Here is a 17720-nt window from a genome sequence, read left to right as displayed (position 1 = left end):
ATCCAGCCAAGAACCTGAGTGGAAAACCTACACAGATTTCTAGTGCTCCTTATCTGCTTCTCCCTCCTCTCTAGTACCCTGCTTTACAAATTCCAGCCACCTTAGCAGCCCAAAACTCATCTGTTTCCTCTGCTCAGCCTCTGCTTCCTCCACCCAGAAAGACTGTTACTTTCTGCTTGGGTTTCACTTCTCTGTGCCAGATTTGCTGCCAGACAGAAAGCTATTGTAAACGTGGAGCTCACCTCTTGTGCTTCCCTTCTCTTAAGGATTGCAGCCCTCCAAATTCCCATTGTCAAATACCAAAAAATATTTTACTAGTTTTAGGGTTGTTTACAAGAGAAGAATAAATCTAATATCAGCTGCTCCAGCATGGCCAGAACAGAAATCCTCTACTATTCATTCTTTGATATGAGTTCTGTTTTAACATCACTTACCCAACAGCTTTCCAGAACAATTAAACTAGGTTAAATCCATTTGCTATTCCTTTCTATTTTTTGGTGTGTATGTTTTTATTTTTAACCTTGATCTACTTTGTAAGCTTTAGAAAATTAAAGTCCTAGAGTATATACAGTATAATACCTAGTTAGGTAGTACATAGTTTAAAAGTCAAAAAGTTTTACAATGGCTAAATCAAAGAAATGTTTTTTATCCCACTTGTACTAACCGTTTTTTCCCCTATATTTTAGGATGTTTCAACATGTTAAAAAGCTTGCTGGCCAGGGAGAGAATTTCCCTCCCCGGGCTAACCAGATCCTAGAGATAGCAAAGGGCTTGGCTTGATAGTAGCACATCTTTCATAGGCTAACTAACCAATCTCAAGTCTATAGCCCTAACCACCTCCTTATCTTTCACATGGAACCAATATTTCCCCTGCCCTAAAACATCCCAGGGCCAGGTACCAGGCAACTAGAGACTACACTACAGCCCAAAGCCTGCTGGAATTATTCAGACTAGTCAATTCTAAACTGTTGAATTCCACCCTGCATTACCTTTCTCAAGGAAACCCCAATAAAGGCTTTGGCTTGGGCTCTCCCCTTGCTTCCATCTTCTGCCTCCTGACCACCCTGAAACTTCCGGGGTGGTGTGGTGTGGTGTGTCCCTTTTTCTCAGGAAATATAAATAATAAATTCTTCTTTCAACGGCATTACCCTCTCTATGTCGTCATTCAGTCATACTTCCATAAATTCGATCCCAGGTATAATTTAGTACACTACCCAACCCACTACCTAATTTTCTCTCTTCAGAAGCCACCTTTCAACCTTTTTAAGGGATCTCTCTGGTTTGGGGCATAAAATCATGTTACTAATTACTTTTTTTTTCTTTTTAGTTTTTAGATACTATCTATTTTTTTAACTGAAGTATAGTTGATGCATAATATATAAAGTACAGGTGTACAATATAGTGATTCACAGCTTTTAAAGGTTATACTCCATTTATAGTTATTATAAAATATTTGCTATGTTCCCCATGTTGTACAATATATCCTTGTAGCTTGTTTTTTTTTTTTTTTTTGCGGTACATGGGCCTCTCACTGTTGTGGCCTCTCCCGTTGCGGAGCACAGGCTCCGGACGCGCAGGCTCAGCAGCCATGGCTCACGGGCCCAGCCGCTCCGCGGCATGTGGGATCTTCCCGGACCGGGGCACGAACCCGTGTCCCCTGCATCGGCAGGCGGACTCTCAACCACTGCGCCACCAGGGAGGCCCTGTAGCTTGTTTTATACCCAATACTTTGTACCTCTTAATTCCCCATCCCTATTTTGCCCCTCCCCCTTCCCTCTCCCCACTGGTAACCACTAGTTGGTCCTCTGTATCTATGAGTCGTCTTCTTTTTTGTTATATTCACTAGTTTGTTGTATTTTTTTAGATCTCACATATAAGTGACATCATACAGTATTTGTCTTTCCTGACTTATTTCACTTAGCGTAATGCCCTCCAAGTCCATCCATGTTGCTGCAAATGGTAAAATTTCATTCTTTTTTATGGCTGAGTAGTATTCCATCATGTGTATGTACATGCATATATGTATGTATGTATATATATCTTCTTTATCCATTCATCTGTTGATGGACATTTAGGTTGCTTCCATATCTTGGCTACTGTAAATAATGCTACTATGAACACTGAAGTCATGTATATATCATCTACTGACTGCTTATTGTGGAAGAAAAATATTCACTCTCAACATCCTCCTCCCACAATTTTCACATTTCTTTTCCCCTCAGTCCTCCAGTATATTATATATCATTTTTTTTGTTAGAATAATACTTAGTGTTTATATTATCATGTATATGTAACTATTTTTCAGGGTTTAATAATATACTTACAATGATCGTATTTCTTGCCCTATATCATTTTTTAATTTCCCTGGAGTTAATATGTGTCTTGCTTTTTTAATGTTTCTTTGTTTGCTTGTACAATTTTCTATGTAAATATTACTAGGTCATTCCCAAACTTTCCATTAGAGTTCCACTAAAACTCTCCTCTTATTATACTCAAACTAATAGCGCCTATTAAAATAAATATAGGAAAAATATTTTTATTATGCTAAAAATCACCCTATTAATTTATATTGTTTTCCAGTATTAACTTCAAGTTTTATTTAAATGGACATATAGCCACAAAATTATTGAAAACTTGGCAATGAAGTCTAGGAAAATTACTGGCAAAGTAAAAGAAATAATATGGATTGCCTCTAGCAAAACAATGCTTTTTTAAAAAACTATGTTTAAAGAACTGTCTTCAATACTCAACAGTTAAGCAAAATGAAGTTTGAAAAAATATATATATACACGTATATATGGTATAGAGGAAATGTTTTAGGATTTCACTAAAATTCAACTAATGTAATAAAACTATCAGGAAACAACTGGACAAATCAAGGAATCCTACAGCTAAATGAAATAGTGTCACTCATTTTAAAGACAACTCTGAGATACATTTAAGATTCTAAGAAGCTTAACTGTAAACAGAAGCAAACTCAGCATAGCAAGCTCTGGTGTGAGAGGTGGTTTAATGAAGCCAGTTTGAAGCCAGACTGACTGCATTCTCAGCTCCACCAATTACTAGTTCTATGACCTTAAGAAAGTTCTTTAAACCTTACAGTATCTGTTTCCTCATCTGCAAAATAAAGATGATAATAAGAGTATATATATATATATATATAGAAGGGTTATAAAGACTAAATAAGCTAATCCATGCGAAAGTAATTAGAGAGTCTATATAAGAAGAAAGGAGAGAGGGAAAGGAGGAGATGAAAAAAAGGGTGTGCTATGCACTGAACGTTTGTGTCCCCTCAAAATTCGTATGTTGACATCTAAATCTCCAATGTGATGGTATTTGTAGGTGGTGTGTTTGGGAGGTCACTAGGTCATGAGAATGGAGCCCTAATGAATCTGATTACTGTCCTTATAAGGAACTTCTCACCTTCCAGAAAGGTGAGAAATAAAGGTTTGTTGTTTAGGCCACCCAGTCTATGGTAATTTGTTATAGTAGCCCATGCTGACTAAGGCAGGTGTAAGAGGGCAAATGGGAGGGGAAGACTAAGACAGAGAAAAATGCATCCATGTGTGATAAACACTCAGAATCACCGACAGCAATATCTCAGAGAAGAACACCATGATTATGTATTCTATAGTAAACTCTAAAAACATCAATATAGCCTATAATACAGAAATAAAATACTGTAAAGTATCAAATAAAAGAACATTGCTTTTGTTTCTTTCCTGTCCCCTGGAAAAAAAAAGACACTGTTAGTGTAGAATGTTTGAAACTATAAAAATGCATTCTTTTATTTAGAAGAGAAATTTAACATTACCTGTACAGAAAAATATTTCACTTCATCAAATGTAATTACAGTGTCCTCTTCATTGTTTGGGGGTAGCAAGCTATACTTTTTTGTACATTTCACCACGTTGTTAATAGAGACGCGAATGAACAAATTACTGTAATGTTGTAAACTGACTGAAAATACATATTTAGGAAGCAAATTTTGTTGTAATTGAACAGTAACACATTGTAAAATTAATCAATCAAATAAAGAAAGAAAGAAATTATAGAGCATATTAAACAATAAGGAAAGTCTTTTAAAATAGTATTTTTGCCCATCAGTGGTAGGTACAATATAAGTACGAAAAGAACGTTGATTCTTCCTTAGATTACTTCTCATATTTTTATCCTCACATTTCCATTATAATTCTTTTGCAAATTTTCCTATATATTATTTTTAAGGTGACTAAACATTTCCAATACATACTTGAAAATTTTTTCCTAAGCGTAATTACACAGAAATTTAAAACTTCAAAAAATATGTCACTTCAGAGTAATTTATTCTTAATTTTAGGACAACAAAATTTAAAGCAGCATTCTACTTTGCAATCCACTTCACTATATACTTCACTTATACTATATTGGTCTGTATTTTTATCTTTCATAGCACTCCATGAATTAAAAGGAATTTGTTTTATGATTTAATTATCTTCGAAACTCTCTCTATTTAGAATTCTCTTCAATAGTTCACTTTATTTACAAAAGAAACATCAAGTCTTCATAATGAGACTGGCTTTATGCCATGACAGATCTAATAATAAGCATTCAGCTATTTAAAGGCACCGAGAAAAATAAACCCTTTAAACAGTGTTTGACAAGCAAAGTTATTAATTAGAAATAAATTAGTATTATCATCCAAGAAGATACGTATATTTTAACTTACATGATGATCGAGGTGGATTACAGATAGCTAAAAATCTTTTGTCACTCTCCACATCAAAAAGTGGAGTTTATTTTCCTCTGCTCTTTAATCTGGCCTGGTCCTGTGACTACTTTAACATGCAACTGACGTGACCAGGGCTGAGACTAGGATAGGGTGGCACTACCCAGAGTACAAAATTTAAGTGGACACCAAAAACTTCAGTAATCAATATTTTAATGTAATACTTTTAAATCAAAATTAATGCAGAAAAAATGTTTAATGATGAAAGACAAGACCCTAGGACTACATGGAAAGAAAGGTCTAACCCTTTCAGCATCTCAGCTAAGTCCAGTCTTTCAGGCATTCTCACTAAAGGCACCAGACATGTAAATGAGCCGTTTTAGGTATCCCAGCCCTTTTGAACTGCAGCCCCAGCTGGGATAATGTGAAGCAGAAGAACCACCTAGTGAATGTACAGACAGTGATTGGTAATAAAATGGTTAATGTTTTAAGCCACTGAGTCTTAGAGTGTTTTGTAAGCCAGCAATATATAACAGAAACAGTGATATATGATCACAGTATGGTTCTTAAATCAAAAGAAAGGATACTCTTAGGCGTAAAATGTTTGCACTTCTTTACATGAATGGCTAGGCAGCCAACCTATAACAATCAAAATAAAAACACAGCAAATTAAGTTTTAAAAGTTAACTTTTCTTCCATTTTACTCTCACCAAACTACATTTTTTTAAAGTTTCACTTTGTTAGTTTTTCTCATTAGAAATATTTTTTCTTATTAGAAATATCTAGTTACAGAAAACACCAGAAAGCAGAAAAATAGGCAAGATTTGTTCAAAGTAAACTTAAAACAAACAAGAATACAAAGAAAAAAATGGTTCATTTATTAACTTCAATCCAAATATCACTCTTTGAATCACTTTTATTTTACATTAGGTGAGAACTGATACAACATAGCATCTTGCATATAACAAGAAATATGCCTTGCTTCAGATAAGCTTTTTTATCCAGTATCCTAAAACCACTGTATTCATTCAACAATCATGCACTGACTATAATATGTCAAGGGCTGTGAAATACTCATTCTCTCTTGTACAAAGTGTTTCCAAATGTTAAGAAAAATTGTATCTTGTGTTTAACCATAAAATCAAGTACAAAATTAATACAAGAATACTTGAATACTATTAGCCAAATGTAAGCCATTTGATCTTAATTCAGCCATGTTTGGTCTTAAAAACCAAGTAAAAACAAGAGCAATATTATATTAAATATCTGTGAAACAAAATAAATGGCCCAATAGTAGTTTTAAATATAGCGTAAGTAATTTTAAGGATTTGGTTTTCGAACAATGCAGAAAAAGAAGTTAGCACTCAATATTTAATTAAAAGACTACTGTATCTGAATGATGAAATTCTAAAGAAGAAAATATTGTGGTCTACTTCTTAGAGAGACATAAGTATAAAATGTTATGTTAAAAGAAAGGTTCTAATCTAGGTGAGACTTAAAATGGTATTGCCATAGGAAAGTCCACGAACCACTGTTAACTTCTTAAAATTGGGTGCACACAAGGAGGGTAAAACAGGGAAATATAGCTATAATTTTGTTTTGCATAATTCTATATATAAAAATTCTGTCATAAATCACTGACTGCCTGTCAAGTATCTCAACATGAAGCCATCAGCAACTATCCTAATTTTCCTTATATTTCAATAGCTTTTTATACTTTTACATAAGAGATCCATATAATATAAAAAAAGAGAATAAATTTCTATTCAAGTATAGAAAAAGATTTAACATTCAAAACCATAATGATGGGACTTCCCTGGTGGCGCAGTGGTTAAGAATTCGCCTGCAAATGCAGGGGACACGGGTTTGATCCCTGGTCCGGGAAGATCCCACGTGCCACGGAGCAACTAAGCCCACATGCCACAACTACTGAGCCTGCATTCTAGAGCCCACAAGCCACAACTACTGAGCCCGTGTGCTGCAACTACTGAAGCTCGCATGCTCTAGGGCCTGCGTGCCACAACTACTGAGCCTGCATGCTGCAACTACTGAAGCCTGTGAGCCTAGAGCCTGTGCTCCACAACAAGAAAAGCCACCACAATGAGAAAGCCTGCGCACTGCAATGAAGAGTAGCCCCTGCTCACTGCAACTAGAGAAAGCCCATGCACAGCAACGAAGACCCAATGCAGCCAAAAACAAACAAATCAAAACAAAAACCATAATGATGATCATTCACAGGTTGCAGATAACAATGTTGCCACAGATTGCGAGACCCATCTGTGGCCCAAAGCAATAACCCTGTCAACACCTTGACCCCCAAAACACTCTCAAACATGCACTTAAAACAGGAAAGCTGGGCTTCCCGGGTGGCGCAGTGGTTGAGAGTCCACCTGCCGATGCAGGGGATGCGGGTTCGTGTCCTGGTCCGGGAGGATCCCACATGCCGCGGAGCAGCTGGGCCCACCGGAGCGGCTGGACCTGTGAGCCATGGCTGCTGAGCCTGCGCGTCCAGAGCCTGTGCTCCACAATGGGAGAGGCCGCGTACCGCAAAAAAAAAAAAACAGGAAAGCAACCACAGCTGTTGACAAAAGTACTTTATGTGCTCAATTTTAAGACATCTTTTTCATTTTTTTCTGAAAATGGGATATGATTATTAGAAATAGGAGTAGTGGGTTGTGATGTAGTTATCATGGCCTACACATGCACCAACTTTGCCAAATCACAGAACATTCAAAGAGAAGGTGATGTAGCTGAATCACACACTGGGAGGAGCCATCAGTCACATGCCAAACATCTCTCTGTCAAAACTTCCAGCTAACTCTTAAGAGAAGCTTTTTGATGTCTAGCAATATGCAATTCAAATAAGGAAAATATGAACTATAAGGTTAGGAACTGTGGGAGAAATAAAAAGATTCTTCAAAATGTGAGTTCTAAAGACACGCAGAAGTCATATTCAAGAGTATGGATTTCAGAAACTAGTATGTCAACATAGTGACATGCATAATAGTTTATGGCCAAAAGAGATTTCAAAGAATCTTTTCTAAGTTTAGAGTCGGACAGTGAAGGCTTATACTTCAACTTTGATTATGATAGAGGGAAGAAAGTGTTATATAATTTTATGAGTAAGGTACACCACGGTCATTCTGTAAAAACAAAAGTGTATACATGAATTATTCTTATTTTCCCCCTAAAAAGGTGGTGTTAAATTCATCATAAATTTTTTAATCAAGAAAATGTATTAGTACACAATAGGAACTAGAGAAGAGACACAAGAGAAACTCTCATTTCACAGCCACTAATTCTTCTGATAGTGTTTAGAAAATAAAGGTAACTGTGAGAGAATACCACAATATTTGATAGTTCTAAATATACATAGATCTTCACGGCCTATACTCTCTCTATAGCGCCCAAAAGAGAAAACAGACTTTTCTGGTTCTCAGCCTAGATATTAGGTCCCACCTGTGTGTGTGTGTACATGTATGATTGATGAGTATGTTTGTTTTTGTTTCTATGGTTTATTATTTTTTGGATGAGAGAGAGATGTGGGATCAATTATCACTCAAAGTTCCCTAAATCTGACAAAAATATAATTATCTGAAGAGTTTAACAAAAATACTGGTTCCTAGGCCCCATTCTCAGTTTCTAAGTTAGCGGATCTTAAGTGGGGCCCAAGAATCAATGTTTTAAAAAAGTATCCCAGGTAATTCTGATGTAACTAGCGTTTGGGAATCCCTAGCAGAGACATTTTTTCTGTGAATCAGGATGTTTTCCAAAATTTCAGTGATTATTAGAATGCTTTTCTGACTCATAAAAATGAAAAATTCATGAATATGTTTATCAGAGAGGACCGTTTTCTACACATGCTTTTTGACATTAAATAGTTTTCATATGAAATAAAAAATAATTTGTACATGTTTATTGAGGTTTAGTCATACATACCACATCGCCAAATGGCACCAAAGTTGGTGCCTCAGGTGTCACTTCTAGTTCTTTACTTTCAGACCCTTTAAGAGTTTTTCTCAGCATCTACAATGTAAATAAATTAAGACTTTATAAGGCAGAGAAGAATATAATTAGAAAAGATATTATACTTCAACAAAAATTTTATGAGCATCTAGTATCAGGTATTATATATTTTATAACTTATATTCTATGACTTGAAAACGCCTCACTAAGTTTATCATTAGCAGAGAAACGAAATGTGTACAATTAAATATAAAATAATTAAGGGAATTATGAGAGAGGAGAGAAGTACATAATAGCATAAACAATGAGTTCTCCTTGTTAACTAAAAATGATGGTCTTAATCTAATGTGGACTAGGTCCTGTATCCCACAAATGGCAGTAATCCTGCTTGCAAATTATTCCAATATTCCTTCAGTTATCAGCCACTGAAGGAACTGGAATTTAATCCTTTGGAATAGTAGGTACAGTGGAAAGGAGTAATAAACAGATGGCTTTTGGTTTTTGGTTGTGTGATCTCATCCAGAGTAACCCTACTAACTAATATTTCTGGGCTAATAATTAACTTTGTTCTTAAGGGCTCTGGTCACAACACATAATGGTTAGCGTTTAAAAATTACAAGACATTTTAATATAGACTTGTATAGTAAAGAGAAAGGGATGGGAGGGGAAAGGAGAGGAAGGGTGAGGGGAATAGTGAACAAACCGTCTATTAAAAATCTAACCTGAAAAGGAGAATTGTATTTATTCCCAACCTTTGCTGAACTTGAATCAACATGGCCTTATTTCCAAACAATAATTTCCCAGGAATCTTTGTCGTTATGTGTCTTTCAAGAATCACTTGTTTAATTTTTATAGTATGTAATAAATCCTTATTATGTTGAAAATTTTGTTTTAAAGTACAAAACAAATACTTTCAGTGTACTGAAAACACTTGTTTTATACATCTTGGATCACTTTGTTATTGCTGCACCTGACTGGCTTAATGTTTTTTTTTTTATATACATGATTAAATCACAAGTTAAGCTAACTGAATGACAATTACTGTACAAAAATTGTTGTATTTTTTGTATCGTTGCAAATACAAAACAACAATTGTTGCAAAAATATCAACCTGTGGACAGTGTATGTGTATTTAATATGGAACCTCATATTTTCTAATGTTTTAATGATCTTATTATGGAAGTCTACTTTGAATATGCATTTTAAAAAATACAAAATAATTGGGGAAAAATCCTTTAGAATACTAATACTCAATTTATCCTTAACAACCTGGTATTTTATACTTAACAATCCCTCGTTTTCTTACCTTTTTACTTTTCCTTCCTCATATGAGCAGAGCTCTCTCCAATGGCAGCAGCATGAACAAAACAACTCTTTGCCAAAATTCTATTAGAACCTTGAACAAAACTTCTAAAGGCTAGTCTCATAAAGCCTCTGATACCACCTAGAATTTCTCTTGAACCTGCAGAGAATTTTAATTTCAGTTAATTCCACTGTGCCTTTCCTCTCTGCTGCTTTGGGCCCCCAAAGCAGAAGTTCCTCGCGGCACTTCTATTTTAAAGTCTGAACATTCACTCACATTGCTCTGCGCTTCCTTCCCAGTGGCCTTTCTGGCCCACTCTCCCCCATTCCACAGTTTCTTTGAAAACCTACTAGCCTACATGATTACCTTTTCCTAGGATGCTCCCACTCCTAGAACTAATGGCAAGCTCACTATCCTTACATCAATTAACATTCGCTAATGTGCTGGCAGGACTATATGCCTGGCACTTTGCTGATTCCAGCTTGAGACGTTCCTGCCCTTCAGAAGTTCGGGCTGGTGTTGAAGACAGGTAACAAAACAATGACAGTTTCACTATAAGAAAAACAAATGCTGAGGAGAGAAAGTTTTATCTTTACTCATTCTCTACACAGATCTTATACGTGGAAAAAGAATAATTTATTTGATTGGTCAGACACTGCCATTCATTGTACAAGCTACAGGTGCATGGAATTCTTAAGTCTAAAAGAGATGTTTTAAATCATCTTTTTCCCTGCCCAAGCTCAGGAGCAATGACTCCTTTTCACACTGTGTGGTTCTCTGACCCCATGAAACAAGACCACTCACAGCAGGGACCAAAGATTATTCTCTAGAGTAGCAGGAGAAAATATTAGAATTTTCCAACTTCTTTAACAAATATGAAAGTAAGCACATAGAGACGACTATAAGCAGTAGACAAATATTCTGAGTAAAAGTGTGAGTTTCACACTCAGAGGGGTTCATATCAGTGCCCTCATGCTTTCGGGGTATTGCATTTGCTAGTTAAATGGGTTGACCAATTACATTACCTTGAACAGTATTTGGTCTACTTTGCAAATAGATGAGAACTGATCGCAAGAAATTTCATGGCAAAGCATTTTTAAAAGTTGGCAAACACAAAGATGCATCATGCAGTTTGGTTTTATAAAAAGATAAATGTTGCAGTTTGCTAAACTTTTCTGTGATGACTGTCAGTAGTATATAAACTAGCAACTATTTAAAAATATATACTTCTCTGTCCTTTCAGAGTAAGGTGGTGACATTTTAATGAGTGTGAAAATAACTATCTTTTTGAAATAAACTCAAGTTAAGAACATCTTAAAAACTATTGGAAATATCTCCTTCTAATGTAATTTTATATGTGTGCAAATGTGTTATGAGTACCCTAGAAGCTCACAGTATCACATTTTAAAAACTTAGAAACACTTTTCTTATTTGTTTAAAAATCTCACAAATGAAGAGTTTCAGCAGGTTAACAGACCATTTTTCCTTGTAAATATAAAAAGACTGCAATGCATTCCAAAGAGTTTACCGGAACTAATTAATCAGAGAAGTAACAGTTTACTCAAAAACTGTGAGCTAAAAACTTTGAATAACATAATAGAAATGAAAAGTAAGTACTGTGATTTACTAGGCTCAACCAAGATGCATCTCTTCCATTTGGAATTTCAAATCTTTAAAGGTACCTTTTTCAAATACAACAGCATTAAAAACCAAATACTGAAATAAATTTGTCTTAGAACCAGACCTTCAAATCACTACATCACAAAGTATTAAATCATGCTTTTCTAAATAAAGTAAAACTCAAAAATTAAAAAAAATCATGCTTTTCAAAAACAGTGATGCTTATTGAGTTTTGTACCACTAATAAACAAAATATAATTAAAATCATTTTTAGAAGTATTGCTTATTTATCATTTTAAATTTTTGTATATTATAGAATTTATTAAGTAAATTGCAGTACATTTATGTAATATATAAATAAATATATAAAACACTGGTGATAAATGTTCATATGTTTTTTATTGATAAGATTGTGCAATCAAAGAAATTTGGAGAATACTGCTAAAAAGTCACATCTAGGGCTTCCCTGGTGGTGCAGTGGTTGAGAGTCCGCCTGCCAATGCAGGGGACACGGGTTCGTGCCCCGGTCCGGGAAGATCCCACATGCCGTGGAGCGGCTGGGCCTGTGAGCCATGGCCGCTGAGCCTGCGCGTCTGGAGCCTGTGCTCCGCAACGGGAGAGGCCACAACAGTGAGAGGCCCGCGTACTGCAAAAAAACAAAACAAAAACAAAAAATAAAAAAGTCACATCTAGATGCCTATGCCTTGCTTTCCTAAATCTGTCTTTCCGGAGGCTTTAAGCTGCCAGTTCCCATGTGTATGCACACCTCGGCACAGTCTGCTCAGAATGAAGGAGGCTCACTTTCTCCATTTGATAGCTCCACCGCCTTCAATATGAGATGGAGGTAAGAATTCCACAATAGTTTTCAGTTTTGACTCATCACCAGAAAGCCTTGGATAAAGCTGATAATACTTAGTTCCCTATTTGGCTGCCCACTTTTCTGAAAATACTAACGGTCACAACTCTGGAGCAAAAGAGGAACAAAGGTTAATATTCCAGTACCAAGCCCCATTCAGGATGCCTACAAACTATCTCTTAAACACAGGGCAAATACGGGGAGTGAGGAGAAAGAGTGTTAGGGAAGGAGAGATGATGATACTTCAAGTGGGTCTGAAGAAGTAAAAAATTAAGAACTAGGGGGAGAGGAGCCTAGTCAAAATAAATAAGTGTAAAAGCATAAAGAAGCAAGGCACAGTTTATATTATGCCATATTTATATACTACACATAATTATATTATACTTAAGTATACATGCTTATATGTAAATAAGTATACATACTTACATATAAATATTAAATATTATATTATTTTATTTTTATATTATGTAATATTATATAACATATAAGTTTATATTATATATAAATATACTATATAAATATATATAATTCATTTCCTCAAATTAAGCTATAGTTTCATGCAATCAAAGTCCCAACAAGTCTTCCTATGGAAACTGATGAGCTTTTCCAAGACAATCGCAAAGAAGAAAAACAGGATGACATAAAATTAAAGAAATAAAGGTATTATTTCTTAATCTCTAATGGCATTAGTACAAGGATAGACAAATGCACCAAAGAAACTGACTAGAGAGTCTGGAAACAGACCCACACATTTATGGACACTTCACTTGTGATAAGGATGGAACCACAGAATAGTGGGTCAAAAACATTCTCAACTGGGTTAAACAGAAATCTCCACACAAAAGAAAGAAAGAAGGAAGAAAGGAAGGAAGGAAAGGAAGGAAGGAAGGAAGGAAAGGAAGGAAGGAAGGAAGGAAGGAAGGAAGGAAGGAAGGAAGGAAGGAAGGAAGGAAGGAAAGGAAGGAAGGAAGGAAAGGAAGGAAGGAAGGAAGGAAGGAAGGAAGGAAGGAAGGAAGGAAGGAAGGAAGGAAAGGAAGGAAGGAAGGAAAGGAAGGAAGGAAGGAAGGAAAGGAAGGAAGGAAAGAAAGAAAGAAAGAAAGAAAGAAAGAAAGAAAGAAAGAAAGAAAGAAAGAAAGAAGGAGGGAGGGAGGGAAGGAGGAAGAGAGAGAGGAAGAGAAGAAAAAAGAAAAGATCAAAAGGAAAAAAGAGAGGAAAAAAGACCTGACTTGTACCTCACAGTACATACACACAAAATCAGTCACAGGTGAATTTGTAGATCTCAGTGTGAAAGGAAAAACAATTAGAAGATAATATAGGAGAATATTTCCATGACGTTGGGGTAGCAGATTTCTAAAACAGAACACAAAGAACAATAAACACAAAGAAAGTCTGATACATTAAACTACATTAAATTTAGTAACTTCTACTTATCAAAAAGACACCATTAAGAAAGTGAAAACATAAGCCACTGACTGATTTTTGCAACATGTTTAGTATAATTGACAAAGGGCCTATAACTAGAATGTATACACAAATTTATACAAACTAATAAGAAAAAGGCAGACAATACAACAGAATAATGGGGAACATACTTGAACAGGCACTTCACAGAAGAGTTATAAGATCGCTAATAATCATTTGGAAGGGAACATACCCTCATTAGTCATCAGGGAAATGAAAGCTAATACCACAAAGAGATACCACAACACATCCCTCAGATGGCTAACCATAAAGAGCCTGACACTATCAAGTGGAAAGATTTGGAGTATCTAGAACTCTAATACACTGCCAGTGGGAATATAAGTTGTTATATTTTCTTTGAAAAACTCTTTGGTATTTTGTACTGAAGTTGAACATATACATACCAATGACCCAGAAATTCCATTCCTAGATATATTCCCAACAGAATGTAGGCATATGTATAACATGTACAAGAATGTTTCAAACTATTACTCACCACAGCTAAAAAACAGAAACAACCCAAATATCCATTAACAATAGAATGGCTCAGCTCCCAGCCCCCCACCCGCCCCGGTGGGTGAGCAGACAAGCCTCACAGGCTGGTTGGCCCATGGTCCAAGAAGGGATTTGAGGTCCTGAGGACCAGCTACCCCTCAGGGTAGTGTTTTTCCTTATGGCAAAGTTTTAAAAATAGAGGGAGAAGATATTCAATTAAGATAGAACTCAAAAGATACCTACATTCTAGATTAAGAGTCATTTGCCTTTGGCACCTCAGGTTGGTGCAACTACACGCCGGCCTCTGCTGCCACAAGCTCACCCCGCATTCCGTACCCGTCCCTCCCCCCGGCCTGAGTGAACCAGAGCCCCCAAGCAGCTGCTCCTTTAACCCGCTCCTGTCTGAGCGAAGAACACACACCCTCAGGCGACCTACAGGCAGAGGCGGCTCCAAATCCAAAGCTGAGCCCCGGGAGCTGTGCGAACAAAGAAGAGAAAGGGAAATCTCTCCCAGAAGCCTCAGGAGCAGCGGATTAAAGCTCCACAATCAACTTGATGTACCTGCATCTGTGGAATACATGAATAGACAACGAATCATCCCAAATTGAGGAGGTGGACTTTGGGAACAATGATATATATATATTTTTCCCTTTTTCTCTTTTTGTGTGTATGTGTATGCTTCTGAGTATGATTTTGTCTGTATAGTTTTGCTTTTACCATTTGTCCTAGGGTTCTATCTGTCTTTTTCTTTTTAATTACTTCTTAAAAATTTTTTCTTAATAATTTTTTTAATTTTTTATTTTAATAACTTTATTTTATATTCTTCTTCCTTTCTTTCTTTCTTTGCTCCCTTTTATTCTGAGCCGTGTGGATGACAGGCTCTTGGTGCTCCAGCCAGGCATCAGGGCTGGGCCTCTGAGGTGGGAGAGGCAAGTTCAGGACACTGGTCCACAAGAGACCTCCCAGCTCCACGTAATATCAAACGGCGAAAATCTCACAGAGATCTCATCTCAACGGCAAGACCCAGCTCCACTCAATGACCAGAAAGCTACAGTGCTGGACACCCTATGCCAAACAACTAGCAAGACAAGAACACAACCCCACCCATTAGCAGACAGGCTGCCTAAAATCATAATAAGGCCACAGACACCCCAAAACACACCACCAGATGTGGACCTGTCCACCAGAAAGACAAGATCCGGCCTCATCCACCAGAACACAGGCACTAGTCCCCTCCATCAGGAAGCCTACACAACCCACTGAACCAACCTTGGCTACTGGGGGCAGACACCAAAAACAATGGGAACTACAAACCTGCAGCCTGGGAAAAGGAGACACCAAACACAGTAATTTAAGCAAAATGAGAAGACAGAGAAACACACAGCAGATGAAGGAGCAAGGCAAAACCCCATCAGACCAAACAAAAGAGGAGGAAATAGGCAGTCTATCTGAAAAAGAATTCAGAATAATGATAGCAAAGATGATCCAAAATCTTGGAAACAGAATGGAGAAAATACAAGAAACGTTTAACAAGGACCTAGAAGAATTAAAGAGCAAACAAACAGTGATGAACAACACAATAAATGAAATTAAAAATTCTCTAGAAGAGATCAACAGCAGAATAACTGAGGCAGAAGAACAGATAAGTGACCTGGAAGATAAAATAGTGGAAATAACTACTGCAGAACAGAATAAAGAATGAAAAGAATTGAAGACAGTCTCAGAGACCTCTGGGACAGCATTAAACACACCAACACTCGAATTATAGGGGTCCCAGAAGAAGAAGAGAAAAAGAAAGGAACTGAGAAAATATTTGAAGAGATTATAATTGAAAACTTCCCTAATATGGGAAAGGAAATAGTAATAAAGTCCAGGAAGCACAGAGAGTGCCATACAGGATAAATCCAAGGAGAAACATGCCAGGACACATATTAATCAAACTATCAAAAATTAAATACAAAGAAAAATATTAAAAGTAGCAAGTGAAAAACAACAAATAACACACAAGGGAATCCCCATAAGGTTAACAGCTGATCTTTCAGCAGAAACTCTGCAAGCCAGATGGGAGTGGCAGGACATATTTAAAGTGATGAAGGAGAAAAACCTACAACCAAGATTACTCTACCCGGCAAGGATCTCATTCAGATTTGATGGAGAAATTAAAACCTTTACAGACAAGCAAAAGGTAAGAGAATTCAGCACCACCAAACCAGCTTTACAACAAATGCCAAAGGAACTTCTCTAGGCAGGAAACACAAGAGAAGGAAAAGCCCTACAATAACAAACCCAAAACAATTAAGAAATGATAACAGGACCATATATATCAATAATTACCTTAAATGTAAGTGGATTAAATGCTGCAACCAAAAGATATACACTGGCTGAATGGATACAAAAACAAGATCCGTATATATGCTGCTGAGAGTGTCTTTTACCCACTTCAGACCTAGGGACACATACACACTGAAAGTGAGATATGGATAAAGACATTCCATGCAAATGGAAATCAAAAGAAAGCTGGAGTAGCAATTCTCATATCAGACAAAACAGACTTTAAAACAAAGACTATTACAAGAGACAAAGAAGGACACTGCATAATGATGATGGGATCAATCCAAGAAAAAGATATAACACTTGTAAATATTTATGCACCCAACATAGGAGCACCTCAATACATAAGGCAAATACTAACAGCCATAAAAGGGGAAATCAACAGTAACACAATCATAGTAGGGGACTTTAACACCCCACTTTCACCAATGGACAGATCATCCAAAATGAAAATAAGTAAGGAAACACAAACTTTAAAAGATACATTAAACAAGATGTACTTAATTGATATTTATAGGACATTCCATCCAAAAACAACAGAATACACTTTCTTCTCAAGTGCTCATGGAACATTCTCCAGGATAGATCATATCTTGGGTCACAAATCAAGTCTTGGTAAATTTAAGGAAATTGAAATTGTACCAAGTATCTTTTTCGATCACAATGCTATGAGACTAGATATCAATTACAGGAAAAAAATCTGTAAAAAATTAAAACACATGAAGGCTAAACAATACACTACTTAATAACCAAGAGATCACTGAAGAAATCAATGAGGAAATCAAAAAATACCTAGAGACAAATGACAGTGAAAACATGATGATGCACAACCTATGGGATGCAGCAAAACAGGTTCTAAGAGGGAAGTTTATAGCAATACAATCCTACCTTAAGAAACAGGAAACATCTCAAATAAACAACCTAACCTTACACTTAAAGCAATTAGAGAAAGAAGAACAAAAAAACTCCCAAAGTTAGCA

General features: G+C 36.3%; 1 protein-coding gene across 1 annotated transcript in view; it reads right to left on the bottom strand.

Moving 5' to 3' along the window:
- Positions 1-17720, bottom strand: part of C2CD6 (C2 calcium dependent domain containing 6) — a 140621-nt gene that overhangs the window by 112380 nt on the left and 10521 nt on the right. The window contains 3 exon segments of the mRNA XM_060152326.1: positions 3815-3960; positions 5296-5347; positions 8648-8734. Of these exon segments, the coding sequence (XP_060008309.1) occupies positions 3815-3960; positions 5296-5347; positions 8648-8734 (285 nt within the window).

The sequence above is a fragment of the Lagenorhynchus albirostris genome, chromosome 6, assembly GCF_949774975.1.
Source record: "Lagenorhynchus albirostris chromosome 6, mLagAlb1.1, whole genome shotgun sequence".
Taxonomy (NCBI): Eukaryota; Metazoa; Chordata; class Mammalia; order Artiodactyla; family Delphinidae; genus Lagenorhynchus; species Lagenorhynchus albirostris.
This window is presented reverse-complemented; position numbering and strand designations above follow the sequence as displayed.